A 23,686-nucleotide genomic window follows, 5' to 3' on the forward strand; every position below is an offset into this window, starting at 1 on the left:
TAATCAGAAAATAAATTTAGCATTCCTTAACCAGTCTTTCTACTCAAAAACAGTGATACTTGATGGTTTACCATCTCATTCCTCAATTGTTATATTTGGAAAGAAAACCCTTCTCTAAACAAGCCATGCCCATGACCAAATGTCTACAATGAACAAAGATGCTAAAACTAACACGCTGGAATTTTGGATAACATAATGTGTTTCACATTTTATCTTTTCCTCTCCAAGTAATACTTTTTTTTGATGTAGAAATGGCTGACAAATAGAGAAACTGTTACGTGTTGGAATAGTGAAGGCTTGACATTAACAGTTTTTATTGAGACTTCCTCTGTTCATCACAGAACCGAGACTGCTTTTTGAAAACTTGTCACAGTACAAAGCTTTCCTACTCCGACAGAAAAGGACTTTTTGAAACCTACCATACCCTAAAAGTTCTGAGGGAAAACTCTCAGCCTACAAGTAAGGGATTGTATCAAGTTGCATTTTTGCATGATGTTTCTTATATTCTTCCCCCCTCCCATTAGTATTTCTACCCCTTCTCCGCTCCCTCCTCCTATTTCTATGCAATCATTTTTTTCACCTTAAGTTGCTTTATCTTTGCTTGGACATCGCACTCTGAGAAATGCTCGATATTGGTCAGCTGCAGGTCCATCTCTGTTAGCCATACTAGGATGCTGTCACGTGCTGTCTCAAATTCCTCACGTTGGCCAATAAAATGCTAGGGGAAAAAATGAGTTACGTGAAATGACCAGCCAACCCTAAGTAACTCAGAAACAGTGGTTCTCCGAAGAAATAGTTTTCATGTCCTTCAAATCTAATCTGAAATCACTGCACTCTCCTCTTTCATCTTCTCCATGCTTTCTAAGTAACACTGTCTCCAGCTGCAACTAGCAGAGCTGTGAAAGGTATCTTCTAAGAAAGATGGTGTTTGAGGGCACCGGGCATGTTCTCACAGATTTAATATTTTGACTACATCAGACAAAGTGAGCAGAATGTAGGAAATTCACCCAGAAAGACTGCATAAACATATTGAAGCTGAAGCTCCTGGACTACTGGTCATTCAAAAACTATAGCAGTGAAACCAAAGGGCTTGAAAAAGGAAAAATACTTTTAGTCTGCGCAGGATAGAAGTAACTCGCTTTTGTAGATTGTCCCATCTTTGGTTTCCTTCATGGACCATCTGCTTGAGGCTGCAATCAGAGTCAGTGCGGTTCTCTCGGGCCAAGCGGCGATACTGTTTATTAATCAGTTCCAGCTGAGTCAGACTTTCATGCACCTGTCTCTGGAAAGCCTAAAAGAGGATCCATAAAAGACACCATCAGACTTTTACTTACTGAAATCAGGAAACATTTGCAGCCTTTCCCTGTATCTTGATTCCACTTCTACACTCAGACCTGTGTTAGTTGATCTTTTGGGAATCCAGGAGGGATGCAGACACCTACTAAGGGTTATTTGATTGAAAGGCTCTCTTCTGATTAGAATGAGTCAAAAAAGTTTACAAAACTAACACAGTTCATTAAGTGACATACTGCAACAAAAATATCTGTTATATTGACTAAAAACATCCCAAAAAAGAAAGAATGCCCTTTCTGCTCAATTTTCTGTTTTTGTATTTGAGAATGGGAACAAAACAATGAACTATGAAACTGATTAAAAGAATAAAAGAAAAGAAAGCCAAGATTCCTGTGGTTTCATTGGATTTCCCTACACATAGTGAATCTGCTATAGTACAAACATTGAGCAGCTTTAAGAAATTGAATTGCATATTCTGAGATTTACAGAAAAATGTGAAAAATGGCGTTGAAGGAATCTTCTCTTTATCTTAGGTATAGTGGTAGACAAGTAAGTTTTACCTTAACAAAATATTAATGGAAAGAAAATTTCCCTAATACCAAATCAGCTTATGTCTGGGCAAGTGTCTGCCACGCACTTTCAGTGCCTTCTCTACTGTTACAAAAGCCTCACCCATTCAGCCGGAGAGCAGAAACAATAGGTAGTTTAGTCCATCAGTTTAATGCTGTGACTAGCAATCACAAAGCCAAACTGAGACAGCATGTTGTAAAGGAGTTCACTGAATTAATTTATTTCTGGACCATTTTTCAAAGAGTGCTTGCTTTTATGTTGTCATAGGAACAGAAAAACAAATAATCAAACAAAAAAAGACTATTTAATCAGATCTCTTCATAATATTTAAGTAATATAAAGGTGAACAGTTTTTGGTTCCCATTGTAGTTCTGCAAATTTGCTCTCTCATGTTGCTTACAGTGTAAAAAACCAATTCCTCTCAAAACTAGACACTACCCTTGAAAAGGAATGGAGGTGTGTAGTAGACAACACACTTCAGTATAGAAATTATCATTAAAATATCAGCAAATAAGATTTCTATATAAATTCTATATACCATTCATATTGTGTTAGTGAAAGTTAAAAATGAAACAAGCATATTTCTGTGAAAAGACCAAAGGAAAAAAATAAAAGAGCCTGTTTGAAAAAAGGAAAAAAGCAAAACCTGCAGGGTCCTCTCAGCAAAACTATTGTCTGTTTAAATGCTGATTAAATTGAGGATAGGGCAACTAAAAACAAGCAAGTGGGTTTGCAACTGGAATTAAATCCTCAGCAGAACTGACTTCAGTTAAAATTGCACAGGGAAAAAAAAAAAAAAGAGAGGGGAATCTCAGATCAGTTGCACAAATATGACTTTATATTTACTAGGAACATGAATCTACAAGTGTGCAGCTTTACAGTTGTTGTTTCACCTGCTACCAAGCCTTGTCTAGCAAAAGAGCAGTTGCACATTTGTTTCCCATTTTTTTCAGTTCAACTACATAGGAATTCATTTTTTGCCTTCCTCCCTGTAACCTCTCTTCACTTGTCTGTACTGCTGGAGAGAACAGCAGTGAAATCAATACCTCCACATTCAATAAGAGAAAGGCTTTAACACAGTTCTTTGTTTTCCATTTTTCAAAAAATCCAACTAATGATATGGAGGTGAATATAAAATTAGAAAAAAAAATGTTTAGTTAAAACACAAAACTACTCAACCACTTCAGTCCGTATGAATAGTTAGCCCTAACTTCACAATGAATTTGGCAAATTCCATTGCATTTGAACACCAGAGCAGCTGTGATTTCCCTCCCTGCTTTCTGGTAGCTGTAGAAACTATGTACTCCTTTCCTCCCTGCCCTCCTCCCTCCCACCTTCCCCCCCGACAAAAAAAAGAAGTAGAACCAAACTACATGCAAAGCAGCCCCTGGAAAGGCTTCTAAACTGTTCTCTTTATAGCTAGTTCTGCTGACCCTATGTAGGCAGTAAAAATTCCATGAGCCTGCAGGAAAGGGAAGGTCGGCATAAAAAGCAAGAAAGCACATTCAGTGAAACAGGCATCGGGCAAAGTCAGGTCAGCTGTGAAAATCAAAGACAGCCAAGATATATTTGGTACCACTTCCCATACAGTAACTCTCTAAACAAATCAGATCGTGATCACTGGAAGAAGGGACAAGGGAAAGAATGTCTGAGACAACGTATTCATGGCCAGGAAGCAAACATCAGTATTCTATGGCAGCTTTCTACCTCATCCTAATTAAGAGGTCTGGTAGCGTTTAACAATAAAACCTGGCCAGTACATTCTGAAATGTCACTGTCGATAATAAAATCTGACTCTGGCTAAGATGTTCTAAAGCTTTGCAGTTCATGTTTTTGATGTATTTGTTAGACCAAAAAGGATTAACTGGTCTTAGATATTGTTTAAAATCTGCAGTTCTTCTTCACAGCATACACTTCATAGCATCTGACTCTTTACAGAACTCTCTAAACAGTGCCCATAACTTGTTCTCTTTCTTTAAAATTATTCTTCTCTTTCATGTCAATATTTTCCTTGCAAACCTGAAGTTGAGCAGAAGATATTCAACGACCACACACATATCCCATTGCAATTACGTGACTAGCATCACACTGTAGTTGACACAACAGAATTATGTAATGTGCTGTTAAGCATTGATTGAAGTGATAACTTCTCAATTTTCAAACATACACTTAACTTGTAAGTCATGAGGGACACCGTGTGGACATACAATAACACTTGCACATACATGCATTTCAAGGATCAAGCTCTAAAATGGGGGTATTGTGCATAATACAGGAAAAGGTAAAGGGATGGTTTCAGAATATTAGAGACAGAAGTAAAGGGATGAAATCACAGCAAAAGCAAAAATATGTGTAATGCATATGAAAGGATATGTGCTCTAGAGAGATTTATAATGTTATGAAGTACCTACTCACTGAGCATATTTAAAAGCTACAAAAGAAAAAAAACCTGAGAAATGTAACTTTGGTGAACAAATGGTACATGAGAATGAATCGACTTACTAGTGTTTTCAGTTTCTACTGTCTACTGCTCCTTTGTCTTAAAAACCTGCCAGTGAGGGCAGCTGCAAAATCATCAACTCCAATACATTAATACAGTGTCTCTGTCGAGTGACTTATGTATGGGAAGGAAGAACACCAGCTGGCTACTGTAATGTGATCAGTAGATATTAAATTTCAAGTATTATAAGTCACCTCAAATTTCTTTAGTTCTTCCTTAGCAACAGTGTAAAGTACACCAGAGGAGCTTGGGGAAGCAGCTGTCCTTTCAGAGATTTTTAACCAGTCTTCAAATCTAGAGTAGTCATCCAGAAACTTTTGCCATAGACGCCACGTCTCTTCAATTCTGCAACAGATAATGGAAAATTAGGGAATGCTTGGACTGAAGGCCAGCTGACCTACCATACTTATCATCTGCAATAGCAGACTAGCACTACACCAAACAGTAACTGGCTTTTAATCTAACTCAGGCAGCACAATTGATAAAAAGACCACAGAAAAGGCTGGCTCATTCCAGATTGAGCTGGAATAAGATGATGGCAACATTTTGAAGAGTGCTGTAAATCTAATTTTGGAACCAGTATAAAAGGAACATTTTAAGCATGGAATAGTTTTAAAAATCTGAGTGTATGCCAAATAACTTCAGAAATGCAGTCCAGCAAAGGTAGCTAAACAAATATTTTAGAGATGAGAAATTCCACACTACCTACAGCTACAGAAACTTTTCTTACACAAAACTAAAGAAGCTGCAGCATACGTTTTAAAGTTGTCAGTCATCATTCTGCATTGCAAAGTGACACAAACATTTTTTTGTAGTCATCCACAAGTATGTCATCTTATTTGTGGCAGATTGTACTATAGCAGGACTTTGTCTTTCAAATACAGAAAACATTTTCTCAAAACTCAGACATATAGTTCTGAAAGGCACCTGATCCACTTAGTACTTTGAGGAAAAATTTATATGTTATTGATGATGTATTGTCAAATCTAATCTAATGACAGGAATTTCACCTGTTCACCTTGTTCCAGGGCTTAAGTTGTCTGTAAATCTGAAAATTTTTCTGTGGATGACTGTTTCTAGGAAAATAAAAATCTAAAATATTAATAGCTTAATTAGTTTACTGATATAAATCAGTTAATAGCATAATGTGTACACTACAAGAAAGTAAAATAGAGACCACTTCAATGCACTGTTTCACATTTTGGTAAAGTAATTCTGAATTAATTTACTGGAGATAAAGATATGAAGAACTTGTATATTTTTGAGACATAATGAGTCAAAGATAGAAATTATAAGAAATACTTATGTAAATAAAAATCACAATAGCAATAATACAAAATTATTTAAATATAGAGACATAAAAAGCTGTGGATATAAATCAGTACAGTTTGTAAGCAACAAATCATATGCCTAAATTAAGAAAATCCTTCCTAGATACATCCTTAAGAACATCCCACAAAACCAAAGATCATACAATGTTTAATACAGCCTCTTGAAAAGTCATATACTTTACCTACAGTTCTTTATATAACTGCTTAAATATCATAGAAATCAGATTCATAACTTAAAAAGATACAGAAAAGATCTCCATAAATACAGGAATTCAATCAGCTACTTAAACATGTGTTACTGGTCAACAGAGAGTATATAGCACTAGCCCAAGGTAGCCTCATTTTTCTGGCTATAGAATTAAGTCATGCTATCCTAGATGGGGATAGAAAATAACTGAACCTTTTCCTCTCATTGTTTTGCTGCAGTTCCATGTAAGACTTCCAGATAATCTTCTGGATATAATGGGCATATAGCATACAGATGGTCTGAATACGCACAGTAAGTCTAACTACACCCAAGATGCACAGGCGCAACTACCCACACTGGCTCAGCAAAGCTAAGGGGGTCATATTGTGAAATTCCAGACAAGTGTTCACAGTCTTAAAATTTTTCATAATCACAATTTTCAGACATAAGTGAAACTGTTTAGGTGTTTAGGTGCATAAAAGTCCTAACATCTGGAATAACATTTCACTCATTCAATAGTTTAGTTTCCTCATCAATCTCAGTGCTTCTAAGCTAACCATAAGTGTTTAAACTTTCTGTTTTAGGTCATGTTTTTTAAAACTCTTGGAGTTATTGTTTTCCTCTGAACTTTCTCCAGTTTCTCCCTCATTATTTCTATGAGGCACCATGAACAAGACTCCATCTAAAGCCTCAGGGCAATAGAACGTGATAACTGACATCTGTACTTTGTTTAAAGGCATTTATTAATGCAACACAAAATGTTATTTTTTTCATCTATAGCACGATAACTATTGTGTTTTATTCAATGTATGATCTTTTCTGGTCATTAGACCCTTTACTTCAGTACTGCAGTCCTATCACATACTTCCCATGCTGTATTTTTGCCTGTGGAAAGAAATACTTGTTTGCAGGCACTGCAGACTTACTTAAGTCGCCTTTCCATTGACATTGCACAAATGTTCCTCCACCTTCTGTCCAGATTCCGCGTGGCTTGCTGGATAGAGTCACACTCTGCTTCTGTAGCACAGGCATCACAGTCATGAAGAAGCACTTCACACAGATTGAGAACAGACGCCACTCCAGTGCTGTGCTTCTCTATGTCCCTCTGAAGTTCCTGTAGTTCAAGAAATTAATTCTCAAGAGAAATTGCAAAACATGCATATATGCAAAAGCATTTCTCTTTTACTTATTCTAAATAAAATTTAATGAAGTTACAAACAGGACAAAAAACATTAGATGAATATGTATTAAGAGATTGCATCTGCACAAGTGGTGTTGCAATGTTACAAACAAAGCTAGGAGAACGTGGCAGCATGCACAGCTCCCCCAGGACCTAAAAACACCAGAACATCAGCATCACCTGGTATAAACTGTCAGAGCTCTACACATTCAGCTGAGGCTCTTTCACACACATTTAACCAAAATCACCACTGAATGGTGGAATTACTCCTTGCCCTTTCCCATTATCACAGAGACTGTAAAGCAGAAGTTAGGAAGAGAAATGTGACAAGAAAACATGTCCTTCTCCACTGTAGGCATTTGGCAAAGGTATCCTTCATGAGCCTATTCTTCTCCGCATGAGCTAGCTGCATAGTTGCATGTTCAGCACGAGATTAGCAGCAGCACATATCCAACAGTGCATCTTCACTAGGAGATTGTTCTTCCTTCAGTTTTCCAATTTTACAACGTTTTCATTGGAAATAGAAAGGGAGACTCAGAACAGCTGAAGAAAACTTACATTATCTTAGCACTTATCGTGTATGCTCAGTATTATTTATCAAGTCAGTTTCTTGGTTGATATGGCTTATTCTGCACTGATGTCAGTGTCTCATCTTGAAACAACATTTCAGCTTCTGTTTTGAACTACAGGTTGAAACATAGACAAACTGCATAAGCAACTGACTGTTTCTGCTGGAAAAGTGCAGGGAAAAAAAATCTGCTTGACTTCTGACTACACTTGCAATGAATCATCAGAATATTAGATGGATAAATTATGATGGACACACACATGGCTAAGGCAACATAATCCCAATAGTGACAGAGAAGTCACTATTATGTACACATTAATGTACACAAAGAAGTGGGAGATTACATCCAGAATATTATGTTAACTTCTAGTTCAGGTAAAGAGAAGAGCTATTAGGATTATCAAAGATGTGGAAGTTTATTTAGGAGAGCAAGAACTTGGATAATTTAAGGTTGAGTAGAGAGAAACCACCCTTTATAATTTTATCAGTGAAATAAAGGATGGCATACAAGAGAAACTACAGTGTCAAAAAGGGAAGAACAAGTATGAATTGGCCATTGGTCTACAAAAGTTTAACCTCTAACTAGAGGAACTTTTCTAACAATTAGCACTATGAAGTTCCTGCTTTCTAGCAGGAAATGAAAGCTAAATACGAAATCTAAAAACCTAGCAGTTTTGAAATAGAGCTAGCTCAACTTAAATCAAAAATCTAATTGTTTGTGGTAATAGAGATTGGACTCAGTTACTGAAGTGATCCATTTCCTCTTCTAATCTGTGAAACAGAATGGATATTTTGTTGAGACCACTGAGTAGAAAAATGCAGTATTTTCTTCTTCAGCCTTGGCTGAAGAAGTACTTCTACTTGCCTGCAAAGCACTGTCTTTCATCACAGTGTCCAAGTGCTTATTCTTCTTTCTCCTCATCCTGAGATATTATATAAGGGTGGGTACTATAAATAGATGCAATATCCTATGAAACATACTCCAAACAGCTATGAGACTTGAGGTTAAGCAAGTTCAGGTAACACAATCTCCTCTTTACTATTTTGGAGTAGAGCAGTAATGAGAACTGCAAAGTTGGTGGTCCTGAGGATTCCTAAGGGCTAAACTCTTCTTTCACCTGCAGAATCTTTCTACAAGTAATGTCTACAATACTTTTTTCTCCACAGTCTTGTATTTTGTTCCTAACTTCTTTAACTTTCCATATTTATTAGAGAACAATTAGCCTTTTGGTTAGTTCACACAAGGAGCATTGCTTTTATGCACTGCTGTCTCCCATATACAGCTTTTCTTCTTGATCACTGGCCTCAAAATACTATTTTTTTTTCACATTTCAAATCATAGTAGATTTAGAAAGCAAATAAATAAGTAATTCTTGAAATGCAGCTTGCCATGCTAGGAAAATGCCGCAGTGAGGTTACAGTAATTTCCCTAGGATATCCAGCTTTAACTGTCTATTTCATTACAGAGAACAGCAACTGATCCTTGGCTGATGTGCCAGATGTAGATGATGCTTAAAGTTACAGAAATGAGATTTGCCCCCTCCCCTTCCACAATATTATATTTTTAATGTAATCTTGCATGTAAAGAACCAGTAGCAGTATCTGCAGGGAAGATAACATGGCCTCTGTAGAAGACCAAACATGGAAAAGAACATAAGAACATTAACTGAGAAGGAAAACAGGATGAAATATTTGAGAAAGTGGTCAGCATACTGGTGTTTTGAGCTGCACTGAGTATCTTTAGAGCTAGCCATAAAAATACTGTTTTCCATACATTAAATGTTTGCTTATTTGTTTTACCGTGACCATGGCCTGTAGCATTATCAAAATCAAATCATTACAATTTTTCTAAACATGATATTCTCCCAGGATAAAATTCATCCCTATTTTTTGCCTTTGGAGCTCCTGTGAAACCACTTACATTTCCAGAGAATATCACTGCATTCTGTCACTGCATGGGAACCACCATGAAGAAAGATCAGAAAACAGAGACACACCAGTTTCCATGCCCAGAACACATCTTCTAAGGAGGGCTTGTAACAAATTATAAAGTGTCTGAATAGGGATACTACTAAAAAATATGAGGTATTTAGTTTGCTGTTAGCAATATTTAGCCCTACACAGAACTTTAATGCCTCAAAACCACACATTAGTGATGCTTATTGTGTGCTATAAATTATTAAGCCTGTGTAAATTGCATATAATAGTTTAATAAGCTGTTCTGCACTGCCACATAGATAATCAGTAGGGGAGCCAGAAGTAACATTGAAGAAGTTCTTTTTTTCTTGGGTAACTGAGTCCCCAGGCTCAGCTCAAAAGATCAAAATGCAAGTTTGTGCAGTTTATAAATTAACTAACTATCCTCAAAGTCTCCTGGCACTCCTCTTCCCATAGATTTCTTCCTCCTCTGGAGAGAGTACTCAGGAGGAGAGCATCTAACTTGCCACCAGTGAGGCTGACACTAGTACCAGACTTTCTTGCCAAGAAACCAAAAGGACTGCAACCTGGGATGTAACAGAGCAACAGTCCTCTCAGCTCTGTGCTTTTGAGTAAAACTACATTAGGCAGATGATGTATGGAGAGCCCATATATTTCCTTCTACTGCAAGGAACTAATAGTTCTCCATAGTCAGTGAGGCATGCACATAATGTAGTAGTGAAGTGGAACAGGAAAAAAAAAGTATAGTAAATATTCTTAGCTATACTGTTTATTGTAATGCCAAAAACTGCTTGACACAGCATCTATCTTTCCCTTTCAGTGTGGACTACTTTGTTCCAGCGCTGCATAAAGGCTTTGTGCACTATAAGACAACTGATTTTAACTTCACATATATAGTTCATGCATCTTTGCGTGCAAAGTGATTCTCAAACATGTTTACAAGCTGCAAAACAAAACAGAGTTAGAAAGGTTGCTAAAAATAGTCTTTTTCAAGCATGTGCAAAATTTCAAAGATCTAATAGGTGTCAGTTTTGCCTCTGGGAACAGACAATTCAAACAAACAAAAAACAAACCTTAACAGAAAAAAACAATTGCAATAGCTCGCTCAGGTTACATCTCTTGGTACCTTACCTGACTTATGAATGTCAAGCAGCTCCTGGTGGATTCGAAGTTGAACCAGTAGAAGGCTCTATAAGTGACACAGTAAGTACCACTTGCCTTGATATTTAAAGACTCTTTGCCTCATGCCCTCTGAGCATTGAGGTAAATATGGACAGCCTAGGACACTCTTCACTTTGGTTCTCCCCACACTATCATGCACTTGATAAGCGTGGTGAACATGTTAAGATTTTTAGTCTTCTATCTCATTTTATATTTTACCTGCTGTTCATTTAGTTTCCTTTGTATCTCCTCTGAGTTGCAAGTTTCATAGACAATAGGTTTGGACAGCTCTGATTCAATGTGGGATAGCCAAGATCTCAGGCTACTCATGTTCTTATCCAGCTGTTGCACTGCAACCAGGGTCTCCTTCAACTTCTTCACCCTGTAAGAAAAAGAAACAGGAGTATAAGTACACCCCAAAGGGTAATTTCTCTCTGTGTTTCAGCAGGATTCACACTAGAGAAAGAATTTAGACTGCAAGTTGTATTCTGAAGTCTTCCTTTACTAAGTAATGGAAGTATGTTATATATACAAATAGTGCTGCATTCACAGGCTCTGATTAAGAAAAATTATGAGCTTTTCAATGCCAAACTAAGTTTTAAAAACTTCCGTACCTCTATCAGTTGAATTAAATATTTATTAGCGGGAATCCCCTCCACATTTTTTAAAAATAAACTCGCACACAACAAACATCCCAAACATCCTAAATAATTTAGTTATTTGACCAACAGAAGGAAAAAAGGTCATCTTAGACCAGAAAAAAGCTACAAATAGCAGTTAAGCAGTACTGGCGATAGAATGCACTGAGTGTTTCTCAGTTTTCTCATCCTGATGATTTCTAAACATTGAACTACTGTGGTGAGATTTGTTCTTGAATAAATAAGTTTTAGTGAAAGAACTCAAACTAAGAACTTAGAATCCCTGAATCCCAAGGGCTTCTTTAAGCTGCACGTGGTCTTAATGGCCATCAGATTTCAACAGATGAGATTGGAATGTTACTTCTTAGTGATTTCTAAGTAGTATATTCCTTGTGACCCTGATAAGCAATAGCAATGGCCAGCAAATGGTGTTTGATGTCAGGGAACATTAGAGAAGCAAGTGGGGGAAATCTGACTAACCCTTCACCCAACACCCAATATTTTTTTTTCAGCTTGTCTCAACCATAAAAATGTCTTGCAGTAATTCCCTTCTTTCTACCATCACATTACATAAAATACACTAGTGGATTCTGAAATTGTTTCCAATCTTCCTTTCTTCTTTTATGTACCACAAACAATTTTGAGTAAAATTCCCTTTCACGCTTCTATTGCTCTCCCACACAAGTGTTTTAATGTCAAAAAGCTTTAAGAGATGAGTGCAGCTGGGAATGCACCAGTGAAGCTGGGTTGAGAAATAAAAGATTGCTGGATTTGTAAGACAAACAAAACACCATCAGACTAACCTATACATAAAACACAGTAATGTGCATTTTTCCATTAACACTAAACTGCAAATTTATTTATTTCCAAACTCAATGCAGTAGTTGTAACTGGCCATTAAGAATCTAATACGGAAGTCCTTTCCTCATGAAAGGAAAATGCAGAGATCTTAACATCAACTTCAAAAACTTTAAGATTGTTAAATCTTTTAATTTTTCATCTCTTTCCAGATCATAGTTGCTCAAACTCTAGCTCATAAGCAGCAAACATGGTTAAGAACAGTTCAAACACAGCTTCAGTGCCAGGATCTCATGATCAACAGCTGCAGAATTGTAATCTGAAAAAAATTTGAGTCTCTCCTCAACCTCATAGACAGCCAATACAACTAAAATCCAGTCCCTTCTACACTTAGATTTGCAAGGATAGATGCTGTTGCTCTTTTACACGTGTGCTGGAGCAGGAAAGGGAGCAATGAGTCATATCAGCCCTGTGCACATGCAACACTACTCCAGCATCTGCAGCCCAAACTGTGACCAGCATTTTCTTGTTTACCGTTGTACAGTACTCTAACCTTTGTGCTGGATTTTAGTTAAACTTTGTCTGCAGCACCTGCACAGCTTTGCACAACTGCAAGTCTGCAGCCTGTTGTTTTGAAAACACCCTCTTTGCATGTCAGACTGCACGAGAATGCTTCCCTGTCTGAGCAAAAAAAGCCCCAAGTAGAGCCATTTTCAGAGTCATTATCTAAGTTAGTCATGGGAAGCAAAAAAGAAAAAAAAAATATATTAAAAGAAACCTCCAAACCAAAACAATGTGTACTACTAAACCTGCCCTCCCCTCAAGGACTGTTGCAATTTTTAAGTATACCTGCATCTAAATTCCCCAAAGCAATAAAATAAAATAAAAAAACGATGCTGACCCTCTCACCCTCAGACACACTTTTAGGGGTGTAATACCATTCTCTATTTTAGAGTCTAATGCAATAGACTCCTTGTACAGGGTAGAAGTACAGGCAAATAAATAACTGCTTCTTGGACCATGCTGTAGTTACTGTTCTGACTCAACAGTGTTGTACCTCTAGCTACTCTGAAAACGTATCTGCGAACAAATGGTAGGTCTAGTCCATCACCCCCAACAGTTTTTCCTTCTGAGTGTAAGCACGCAGGATACCTGCACTCTTCACCTCAGTGAACATTACGCCTGTGTACAAACAACTACATAACGTGTATGCAGCAAAGATGCATCTGTCCATTAAAAATACAGCAGCTCAAAATCTTTCCATGTTAATGGTAAGGTCTGAAAGCTAATGACCTAGAGACAAACTTAGAGACAAAGGTCAAATTGTAAACCATCGAAGTACATGGAATCTCTAGCCAAGTGCAGCTGTGACCTTTTGAGATTTCATTTACAATACTATGTTTAAAAAGTTAATTATTTTGATAATAATCTCATGCTTTTCTTGCATGTTACTGCAAGAGTCTTTAAATAATTCCTCGGCTTGAAAATGAAGACTCCACATTCAAAAAAAAGGGCTGGACCTGTAACTTTGTTTTAAAGCACAAACATATTTCAAGCTTGCTAAATTTTACAAATAACTGAGGCTTAATGGAATTTTGTACTTTTATTTGTTGACCATTTGTTGTTGAAGCCATTGCTTCAACATTTGACCTTGCTCAACAAGGAAAACACTGCATAATTCAATTGTTTCTGAAGTTTATTGAGGAAAACTCATCTGAAGGTTTAAATGAGCTTATGATACTTGCACTTTTACATTGCAATTACCATACTCCAGCTTCCCAAGAAGGCAACATATCTTTAAAGTATCTGTTTTACATTAAGACAAGGCAGTGGGAGAACATTTTGGAGCTCAAATTAAGTCCAGTTTTAATTCAACCAGTCTTACTCTAGACTGCCTTACATTCCACTTAGACCTAAACAGGAACAGCACTGTAAATCCCTAACAATGTATCATATAGAACTCATAACTACTGTATTAGTCATTTAGACAGCTGGTTACTAATATTAAACTTAAAAACCAACATCAAAACAATCAGAAAGACTATCTCAACTTAGCCTGTACAAAGCCAGTGGAAAGCAGAAAAGTACTAAAATTATACTTCAAATTGGAGACAGTTTAAAGAAACAGTTATCATACGAAACAGTATCATACGAATTGTATCATACAAAGCCAGTGGAAAGCAGAAAAGTACTAAAATTATACTTCGAATTGGAGACAGTTTAAAGAAACAGTTATCACACGAAATTGTATCAATTGCACATGTCTTTCATGAACCTGAACACTGTAAAAAAATTTCTGTTTTAAAATCAGAATAAATACAATTAATAAAAAGTATTGTCCAAAATAGGAATAGTACTGCCAACTACATTTTCTCTTCAGATCAGACTGTCTTCCCTTTCAAACAATAAACTCATAGAACTGGGAACAACAGAAACAGAAAACTATTAGAAAAGATAATGTGAAGAAGAAAAAACAGAAGTTAAATGAAAAATCCAAAAAGGTGTCAGATGTAGGCTGAGTTCACAGCAGAGCTAAAGTATTTAATGAATATTTTGTAACTGCATGTAAAGATACAGGACAGACTAGCTTGGGTCTGTTAAATCTGAAATACTTTCAATACAGTCTTTCTCCTTCTCTGCCTTTTGCTTGTAGCCATGCCCCTTTGATGACACAAACAGCGAGCAGACAAATACAAAGTCTGCTTTCTCTCATGTGTGTACATGTTCTTGTATTTAAAAACAACAGTAAAACCAGTCTAGAGTTTCTTCCAGATGGTTAAGAGATTTTATTAGTTGTGAGTCTGTGTCAGTTATGAAAAGTATATCCAGGATCCAAAAGGACTAGCTGTAAAACAAAGTATACTGTTATCATTCTCCACTATTTTTAAAACTGAGCAGAAAATAATCGGTTTTAATTAAGGTAGTAATTTTTACACATCAGTATTTTGCCTAGTTTCCCAGCACGCCAAGACTTCAGAAAGAACTGCAGCAATCAAAAGGAAACGAAAGTAGCCGCCTGCCTTGAGATATCACAGTCACAGTCTGGGAGATCCGAATCCACACCGCCGTCCTCCGCCATCCCCACTGCGCGCAAGTCCTCCGCCACCACCATGAAATTTTCCAGCATTAAAAAGAAGAACTTGCACTCCAAAAGCCTGCAAAGACTGTGCTTTGGGCGGGAGGGGGAGGGGAGGGAAGGGGACAAGCTTCTCTTTGCTGGTGAGTACCGTACCGAAAATGTTCACACGCCAAACAAATGTTAGCAGACGTTGCTTGATAACATGAGACTGAATGGTGACAAGTGGTCATGTTTCTAAATAAAACTTGCATTCATCAACATGTGCCAGGCCTCCTCATCTCCAGGAATGTGGGCCATGAGTGCTAGGGGAAGGGAGAAAAAAACATAAAACAGAGCCTTCCTCGCAAAGCTTGAGCAGTTGCAGCTGTTTCCTGGCTGTAAACATCTGCAACTTTTTTTTGCAGCTGGCCTGCATATCAGACTATTTCATTTGAAGTCCCATCTGAATGGAGGAAAATCTTCTAAGAGGACAGAAATGGAAGAAGTCTCTCATGCAGAGATAAAACTACCTTTCTATAGCTGTCTCTTCTGTGGACCTTAGAATGAAGAGGCAATGAAAAAAAAGTGGATAAGGAAACAGAATGTGAGAAAGAAAGAGGGCTTTGTAGGTGAATGGAATAATTCCACCAAACAGCATAAAAATTAGGAGGTAAAAATTCAGACTGAAATCATATTACCATATAATATTACTAAAGCATTTTCATAAAACACTTTTTATTAGTTCACAGCTGTAGCAAACAAACTATTACAAAAAACATGCCAGGCAAGGGATGGCTGTCGCTTAACAGAAAAATGCACAGGCTATAATAATTTATTAATGCTGTCAGAGATCCAGAATATGGAAAGGTGTGTTTTATTCTCAACATCATTTACTAGCTGAATGCAGCTAAAATTCATGTTGTATAATACATTTCAAACTTCAGGCCAAAATGTCAAAATAGGAACATACTCAGATATACAGCAACACATTCTGCAGAGCCTCTGGAGCCTTCCAAAAATTAGCTTGGGGGATGCAAATATTTTTGTCCAGTGGGAATTAGACTTTTACTACAAGCACTGCGCACAGTTAATTAACAACTATAGGCTTAATTAACAACTATAGGCTTTAACTGCTATAAGCCTAAGCTACCACTGAACCAGCAAAATCTCGATAACCTAGCATCAAGTCTCTCTAGTGTCTGTTCCTCCAACTTCAGTAATGCAACACTGAAACTTTACACAGAGGGATTTTTTTTTCTTCAGTAAGCTCTGGAATGGAAAAAATTATCTGTTTTCCTGCATACAACAATGCTGATCATTCTATTAAAGTAGTCTAACTAGTTAGTGGAAGTGATCTGGGAATAAAAGTAAATGAGTACTTTATACAAATTAGTATAGGCCTGTCTAAACACCCTGCTTCATGGAAGCAGAACGAGAAAGTTTAAGAAGTGGATAGTATGTCTGTTTATACCTTCCCTCCCTCAACCCCAACAACGCTGCAGAATCCGGAAGTCTCACCTGTCTCTACACAGGGCACTAATCTCCAATACTGCACAGACTATCCAGATTTTTAGAAATACATTTTGCCAATTGTGTATGTCATCACTGTTCACTAGAAACTTCTTTAAGATGTGGTTTGAACATAAAGGAAATATATTTTGTACGAGTACAAGAAATATAGATATTTCAAAAGATGCGAACAAAAATATGGCAAATACATGTTATGTTCAACAGCCAGTGATGTATCACATCCTCTGAAACCAGCAGGCTCCTGGTCTGTAATGCACCACTTCCTGACTTAAGAATTACACAGCTTTCATTGCTTCAAAACAAGTCACTATAAAAGGAGCTGGAACCAACAGAATGCTTACACAGAATTTACTGCTTTCATGCTTACAGATTGCAAAGCAAGAATGCAGTAAAGTCAAGAGAAAAGAGAACTGCCCAAGGGATGAGAAAAGAAAACAAAATAAAATAAAATCCTTTTGCTGCAATTTTGGTTAAAGTATTACTAATCCACATGTTTTCCAAATCACAGAAGTGTAAAACATACAGTACATATACCTTATATGAAGTTGTGCATATACAAGAATGTGACAAAACTATTATACGTAAATGGAGGGAAGCTGTAACACAACTCACAGCAGAAAAGTGTCTAAATGTAAATAAATCAGTATCTTCATACATCAAGCAACAACTTTGAATTTCATTAACATTTTTGATCTTGACTAAAGAGAATCTTTAGGTCCAATGTGCATACATCTGTATGTACTAAGGGCATCTGCCCTTACTATTCTCCATCAGACAGAAAAAATAAGGTGTAGTTTTAGAACAGTTTTTCTGAAAATGCAACTCAAAATGACAAACACTTTCTGGATTGCTTTGCCAAGATTTAAAAAATTGCATTTGCACTTAGTTTCAAGTATGCAAGTGAAGCTAAAAAAAATCTATATTTGATCAAGACTCACTAAATTTTACTGTAACCAATACTGTGTCATTCTAACAGGCATATGTTTTGAACTGACTCTTGAAGTAAAGATTTCAGATACTATTAAGTAAAACAGGAAGTAGAATTTAATTGAAATATGCTAACATGCTAATGGATGAGAATAAACTCATTCACAGTTAATATGAAAGGATGGACAAGAGAAAAGATTTTAAATTCAAGTATCCAGTACATTAATCTGCCCCATATAGTCCTTAAAATCAAATCTACTCTTTTACCTGGCTGCAATGAGATCTAGAAGATGTTGCCATCTGTCATTGATCTTGCCAAGTTTGTATTCAATCTCTGATGCTTTACTCTCATGGCTAGCTTTAGCAAGTCGCTCTCCCATTTGCTGGAGCTGGATTTTATTCTCTTGGGCTACAGCAATTTCCTCTTGATAATCCTGGCCAGCAAAGAGCAATCAGTGGTGAGGGTTCTTATACTGAATACATTCTGCTCTGCACTACTAACAAAAATACAAGCAAATTTTAATGTGTTTTTGTTTTTCTGATGTTTAATACAACAGAGAGACAAGCTCTTAAATATTACCATGTAACTGTGAACAACCGTATCAGAAGAACGAAAGAAGTCGTTCTGCAAATACATATACTATAGTTAAGAAAGTCTTCACAGGCAACTCTGATAGGACATTTACTAAAGGATTTGGTTGCCTTTGACTTGGCATTCACTTAAACAATTTTCTAATACCCTAAAAGCTCTCTTTTCTCTAAAAGGTTCCCCTCAAGAAAGACAGGACAAACTGCATAGCGAGAGAAGAACACAAACATGCAGTCTTACTGGAACACATAAATATCTATGCAAGGTAAAACCTCTATTACAGCTAATTCAATATCCACTCTGCAACACAAACCAGGCAGACAGTAAAAGCATAATATGTAAGTGCACACACACACAGCACTATACCTTTTTAAGTTTATCAATCATTTCTTCTATGAGGATGTCACCATTTTGAGAAACCTTACTTTCCATTTGTGTCAGCCACTCACAGAGCTCCTTGTTCTTCTCACTGAAGACAGTCCACTCATTCAGTCTCTCACTTACTTGCTGCCGACGTAAGGAGACCTTAAAACATTTGCAGAGAGCAAAGAACAACAAATTAGTAAATACATTTAAGGAACGGTGGAAGCACTTTCTATCTCAAGATGAACTCTTCTGGCTCTGACAAATGTATTTCAGGCACTTAGCTGCCCTTAAAGCAAGCTGAAATTGTACTGCAAAAACGTAGCATGGCTCTATGAGTTTAAAGATAAGTATCAATCTCAGGATTCCTGTTAACTAGATCCTGGTGGTGAGGAGATGACCAAGTTAGGCTCAGAAACCTGTGAATACATTCTGTTTGGTAATATCTCTGTTCCCAAAGGTTTCATTAAGACAAACAAAAATAAATTTCCTTATGATTTTGCCTACTTATAAAATGTTATAAAGAATTAAGAGCTTTTTTTTTTCATCTGAGACATGAAAGAAAAAAGATATAATGCTTGACAAAAGCACAAACCAGCTATATGCACAGAAAAAACATCTAATGTAGAAAAAACTCTAAAAGACTGCATAATTTGTGCATGAGCATGATTTGTTAGTAGAGTTAAATGAAATATACACTGTATTTTGCAAAAGCAGTTTTCTACTGGAGTTCTAATACATTTCATAGATGACAATTTCGGCAGTACTGGCATGACAACTTCAGAGATTCTAAAGAGTTAAGGTATGATGTGACACAAAAGCATAGGCGTAAAATTCAGTTAAAACAGATCAATGCTGTGGCTAATGCAGGAAGAAGAAAAACACTGCTCTGTTTAAGAAATTGCTATAGCAGTGGTACCATCTCAGACTGAGACTAATAATAGACAGGGATGGAAACAAATCAAAAGAGTTGCAGAAGGTGAGCACAAAGTCATCTCCCCGGTTTCTGACATTTGTACAGCTACTTACTTCAACCCTATTGCAATCCAAGTTGTTTCTGACTTTATATCAGAATCTCAAATGAGAAGATGAAGACTGCATCTGCTCTTTCATAAGCAAAAATGCTTGCTGTACTCTTTAACTACAGTGTTAGATTGAAAAGGAGCATACATGTGATCTCACATTTCCTTTTTGTGGTTCTAAGCTTGATGGTAGCTTTCCGGAAATAAGCAACGGTTGAACAAAGTGCTGCACTTCATTAGGTTACATCCTGAAACACTCAGTATCCACAAACCTAAGATAAACTTTCTGTATTTGGCTCCCTCCTTCACCCTAAACATATGCTCAGTACTTCAGTGTATCTTAGGAAGTATCCCAAGTTAGCTCACTTAGATGCAGCTAACTCATAACAAGCTCCGGGTCATTAACTTTTAAGCTTTTTCCTACTTTTAGTATGTTTTTTGCAGCCTTTACAGTTACCTTACATGAGGTAACTATTTCCAGGTTAGCCCGTGTATGTCTGCACTACAATCTCTATTGAAGCACAGAAATAAGATAAGGATAATCTGAAAAGCAGAATGAGGGAGAGCCCATAATCTAGTTCTCTAAGTGCAAACAGGAGGCAAGAAATGCATTAATAGCATGATGCACCTGAAAAAATCACACAGTACTGTTGAGTGCAGTTCACCGCCAAGCGTATCACCCTCAGATTAAAAGAAGTGAAAACACTAATGTATGAAAAAATAGAAGCTATGAGCAGAGTAGAAGGTATGATGGAGCAAAGGTGAGGTGGAGAGGGGACATCCTTCCTGCACCCAGCTCCTCCCACCAAAGCACACTGAGTTGCACTCCTTCTGCTTTTTCCCAGCCAGTCATGCCACAGTCCTTCATCACACAGCTCGACTTTTTGGTTGTTCTCTCAAGTCTGCTTAAATATGACTGCAAGGCTGTAACAAAGTTCAAGAGATCTAGATAAGATCTAGATAAGATCTAGATAAGATCTAGATAACATAAGTGGTAATAACAGCAAGAGTTTCAGTGGACATTAACTTGATCCAATAAGAACAATGTTTCTTAAAAAATTTTCTTCTTCATAATAGAGCACATGTCTGTGTAGAGGAGATGCAAGAAAGGCAGGAGGGGTTAAGCAAACTTCCCACCTTTCAATTCCTCATGAGTTAGCTAAACTAGGTAGTTAGTCCCTTTGAGTTCCCTCTGTTGCCTGGAAGGGAGGAGAAGTGCATGTGGGGAGGCTCCTGCTTTGGATTACCCTGGAGAAACCTCTTGTTACCCCCACTGACTCCAAAGGGACCTTTTAGCAGCTAATACAGGGATAACATGGGATGCACATGCCTACACACCACAATCCACATCTGAACTACATGACTAGACTGACTTTATGGATAAACAGCAAGTGCCACTTTTCAGTGTCGTTCACTTCATCCTACAGCTTGCTGTGAAGTTGGCTGACTGCACATGGGATTAATCTCACCCAAGTGAGAATTCCATAAAGACAAATTTGTATGAACCTTGAGTGTTACTTGTTTAAATAATTATGCAGATTGTAACATTTCATCAGGAAAAAAAAAAAAAAAAACATTTCCAGAGCATAAGAAACATCCTTAAATATATATTTTTATATATATACAATATTTGCATCATTTAACTGTGTGTCAGTCTCTGCATCCTTCCAGAAATTAGATTCTTGACTATCACTCCACTTCATGGGGATTTTTTACAGTTCTGTTCCAAGTTTGAAGTCAAGTAAACGATCATTTACAAAGGTTGGGGTTCTTTTGCCAACACATTTTATAATTTTTGCATACCTTGTTCTCAAACTCTCATGTCAAACACCTTGAGGTGCTTTATATTTGAAATGTCAGATGTAGTTTCCCCAACTCCACTATTTCCAATGAAATCAGTAAATTCACCCCTACAAATAGGCAGACTCTGTTTTGATTTGAATGGTACCTGTCTCTACATGCATCTTTTCTTATAGCTGCCACTTGCATTTAGTTTTTTCCCCCAACATTTTTTACCCTGCATAAATATATCAAGGCTCACTACTTGCCTGGTGGCACAGTTCCTCCCACTGTCTGTGCAGAAGCTCTATGCGTTCATTAAGGATTGAGATATCATCTGCACTGATATTAGCAGACAGTGTATCCTTTAGCAGAGAGAGGTGTGCAAGGTCATCTGTCCATCCTTCAACAGCATTCTCTAATTCCTGATTAAAAGAAGCGCACAAAGAAAAAGGACCAGTTTGCTAATAAATAAAAATTTTAATGTATTCAAGAAGTAGGCAGATAACATCATCATCCCATTGAATTAAAAAAGTAGTAACTGAGCATTTCAAGGGACTATTTCAGGCTGTTTAAAAGAAACAGCAACCTCATATGTGCCAGTATTTTCAGGGTTAGAAGAGGGTATCTTCCCGATAGAGAATGATACATCAGCCTTTAACAAGCAATCACAAACTAAAGTATCGCTCAAACGTCTCCAAAGTTTGAAGGCATTTGGGGCTTCCAAGTATTGGTTTGGACTCTTCTGTAGTGAGAATATTCTCCAGTTTTACCATGTTTCTAAATCGCAAAGAATACAGTATAAAAGCGTGATACCGAAGATCCCTCACAGTAGTCTTACCTCAAATAAAAAGCACTAAAACAACTGTTCAGATACCATGCGTTTACTTTTCCCATTTAGAGAAAACTTTAAGTGAGAAATTCTTAAAGAGATAAACACACAAGTATTTAGCACTTTTTACAGTGTTTTTCACATCCTATTCTGATGTCATTTTGATCAGTTTTTTGTTTACCCTGCAGTATTTGCACTGCAGTGAGATTGCTCAAATATGCTGCCTAAATGCTTTATGGATAGTTTCTTAGCTTGTCACAGTGATGGCTTGCTGGTTTGCCGAGCCCGTATTGTAAAGCCTACTAACAGTGGAAGAATTTGCTATAAAAAGCTTGCAAACACAAGATAAATAGTTAACAGACAAGTGCTTTACCTTGCAACGAATTTGCTCTGTATGTAACTCATCGTGGTGTTCTGGCAAAGGCTGAGAAAGCTTTTTTTTGAATGATCTTAGCTTCTCCAGGGAGTCTCCTATGCCCTTTTCACATTTTTCCCAGTCCTGAAGGCAGAATAATTATTATTAGACTTTAATTCAGATCTGTATTATATTCATGTCAGTCGATTTGACTAATTAACCACTAAACATTGAAAAATTTTGCATAATAATAGCATGACTTGAAATTCTCCTCTAAATCTAATACTCAGAGTATCAGAGCTTAGGTCACATATACAACCATGGCAAATTGTCTTTTGTGTAGAGCTCTGCCAGTAGAAATACACCAATCTAAGCCTCCTATTATTACAGTGTTGTCTAGATCCTTTCAGCAAAGCCTCTCCCATCCGAAATGATTTTCCACTTCCTATCTTGAATGTCTGTATTAAACAAGCCATTATACTTTCACAAAAGCTCCATTCAAATGCATTACGCTCCAGAATAAAATGGTTAGGGACATTGCAAATTCAGGTCAGACTGAAATACCTGCAGTATCTCTCTAAATTATCAGCTACAGCTAGTTCAGTGTCTGTATACTTTCCAAAATTTTAAATATATGCAATGTAATCACATCCTACCAACAGTCACCAGACAGTACCACTTTATATGTTTCATCTATGTGTTAAAGCCCATTAAAAAAGTACTCAGAGAGAAAAATCTGTAATAAGCAAGTCAACCTATAAAGAATGCCAATTGTGTGATACCAGAAGACATGGGAACTTATTTTTCTTAGTTCTCTGTTTCAGTGCTACTTGCCCTCTATCTCTGCCTTTTTATTTCTCTCCTTCCATTTTTTCCCAATCTATGCCAGTATTTCAAAGTCCTTTTCAGGATGGAGAATTACAAATCACAGGTCTTGCAAAAATCCTCTCTTTAACATCTTTTTCTCTCTTTAATAACCTTATATGATAGTAGTCTGTGATGTTATTAAATACAAAATATATTCTTTTAGAATGCACTGATTCTCATTTGCTCAGAAAATCACTAAA

At 36.9% G+C, this 23,686-nt stretch overlaps 1 protein-coding gene across 7 annotated transcripts in view; it reads right to left on the reverse strand.

Annotated features, from left to right (window-relative positions):
• The window catches only part of SYNE1 (spectrin repeat containing nuclear envelope protein 1), a 308,485-nt gene that overhangs the window by 22,424 nt on the left and 262,375 nt on the right, over positions 1 to 23,686 (reverse strand). For 6 of the 7 annotated variants that reach the window (XM_062572395.1, XM_062572390.1, XM_062572389.1 and 3 more), the window contains 9 exons: positions 22,638 to 22,763; positions 21,702 to 21,857; positions 18,635 to 18,793; positions 17,947 to 18,113; positions 10,948 to 11,110; positions 6,808 to 6,995; positions 4,558 to 4,708; positions 1,109 to 1,291; positions 581 to 718 (listed from right to left, as the gene is read on the reverse strand). In XM_062572395.1, coding sequence (XP_062428379.1) covers positions 581 to 718; positions 1,109 to 1,291; positions 4,558 to 4,708; positions 6,808 to 6,995; positions 10,948 to 11,110; positions 17,947 to 18,113; positions 18,635 to 18,793; positions 21,702 to 21,857; positions 22,638 to 22,763 — 1,431 coding nt within the window. Of the gene's footprint in view, positions 1 to 580; positions 719 to 1,108; positions 1,292 to 4,557; positions 4,709 to 6,807; positions 6,996 to 10,947; positions 11,111 to 15,184; positions 15,293 to 17,946; positions 18,114 to 18,634; positions 18,794 to 21,701; positions 21,858 to 22,637; positions 22,764 to 23,686 lie in introns of those variants that run through there. The other variant, XM_062572394.1, reaches the window with a different exon arrangement.

The sequence above is a fragment of the Rhea pennata genome, chromosome 3 (assembly GCF_028389875.1).
Source record: "Rhea pennata isolate bPtePen1 chromosome 3, bPtePen1.pri, whole genome shotgun sequence".
NCBI lineage: Eukaryota > Metazoa > Chordata > Aves > Rheiformes > Rheidae > Rhea > Rhea pennata.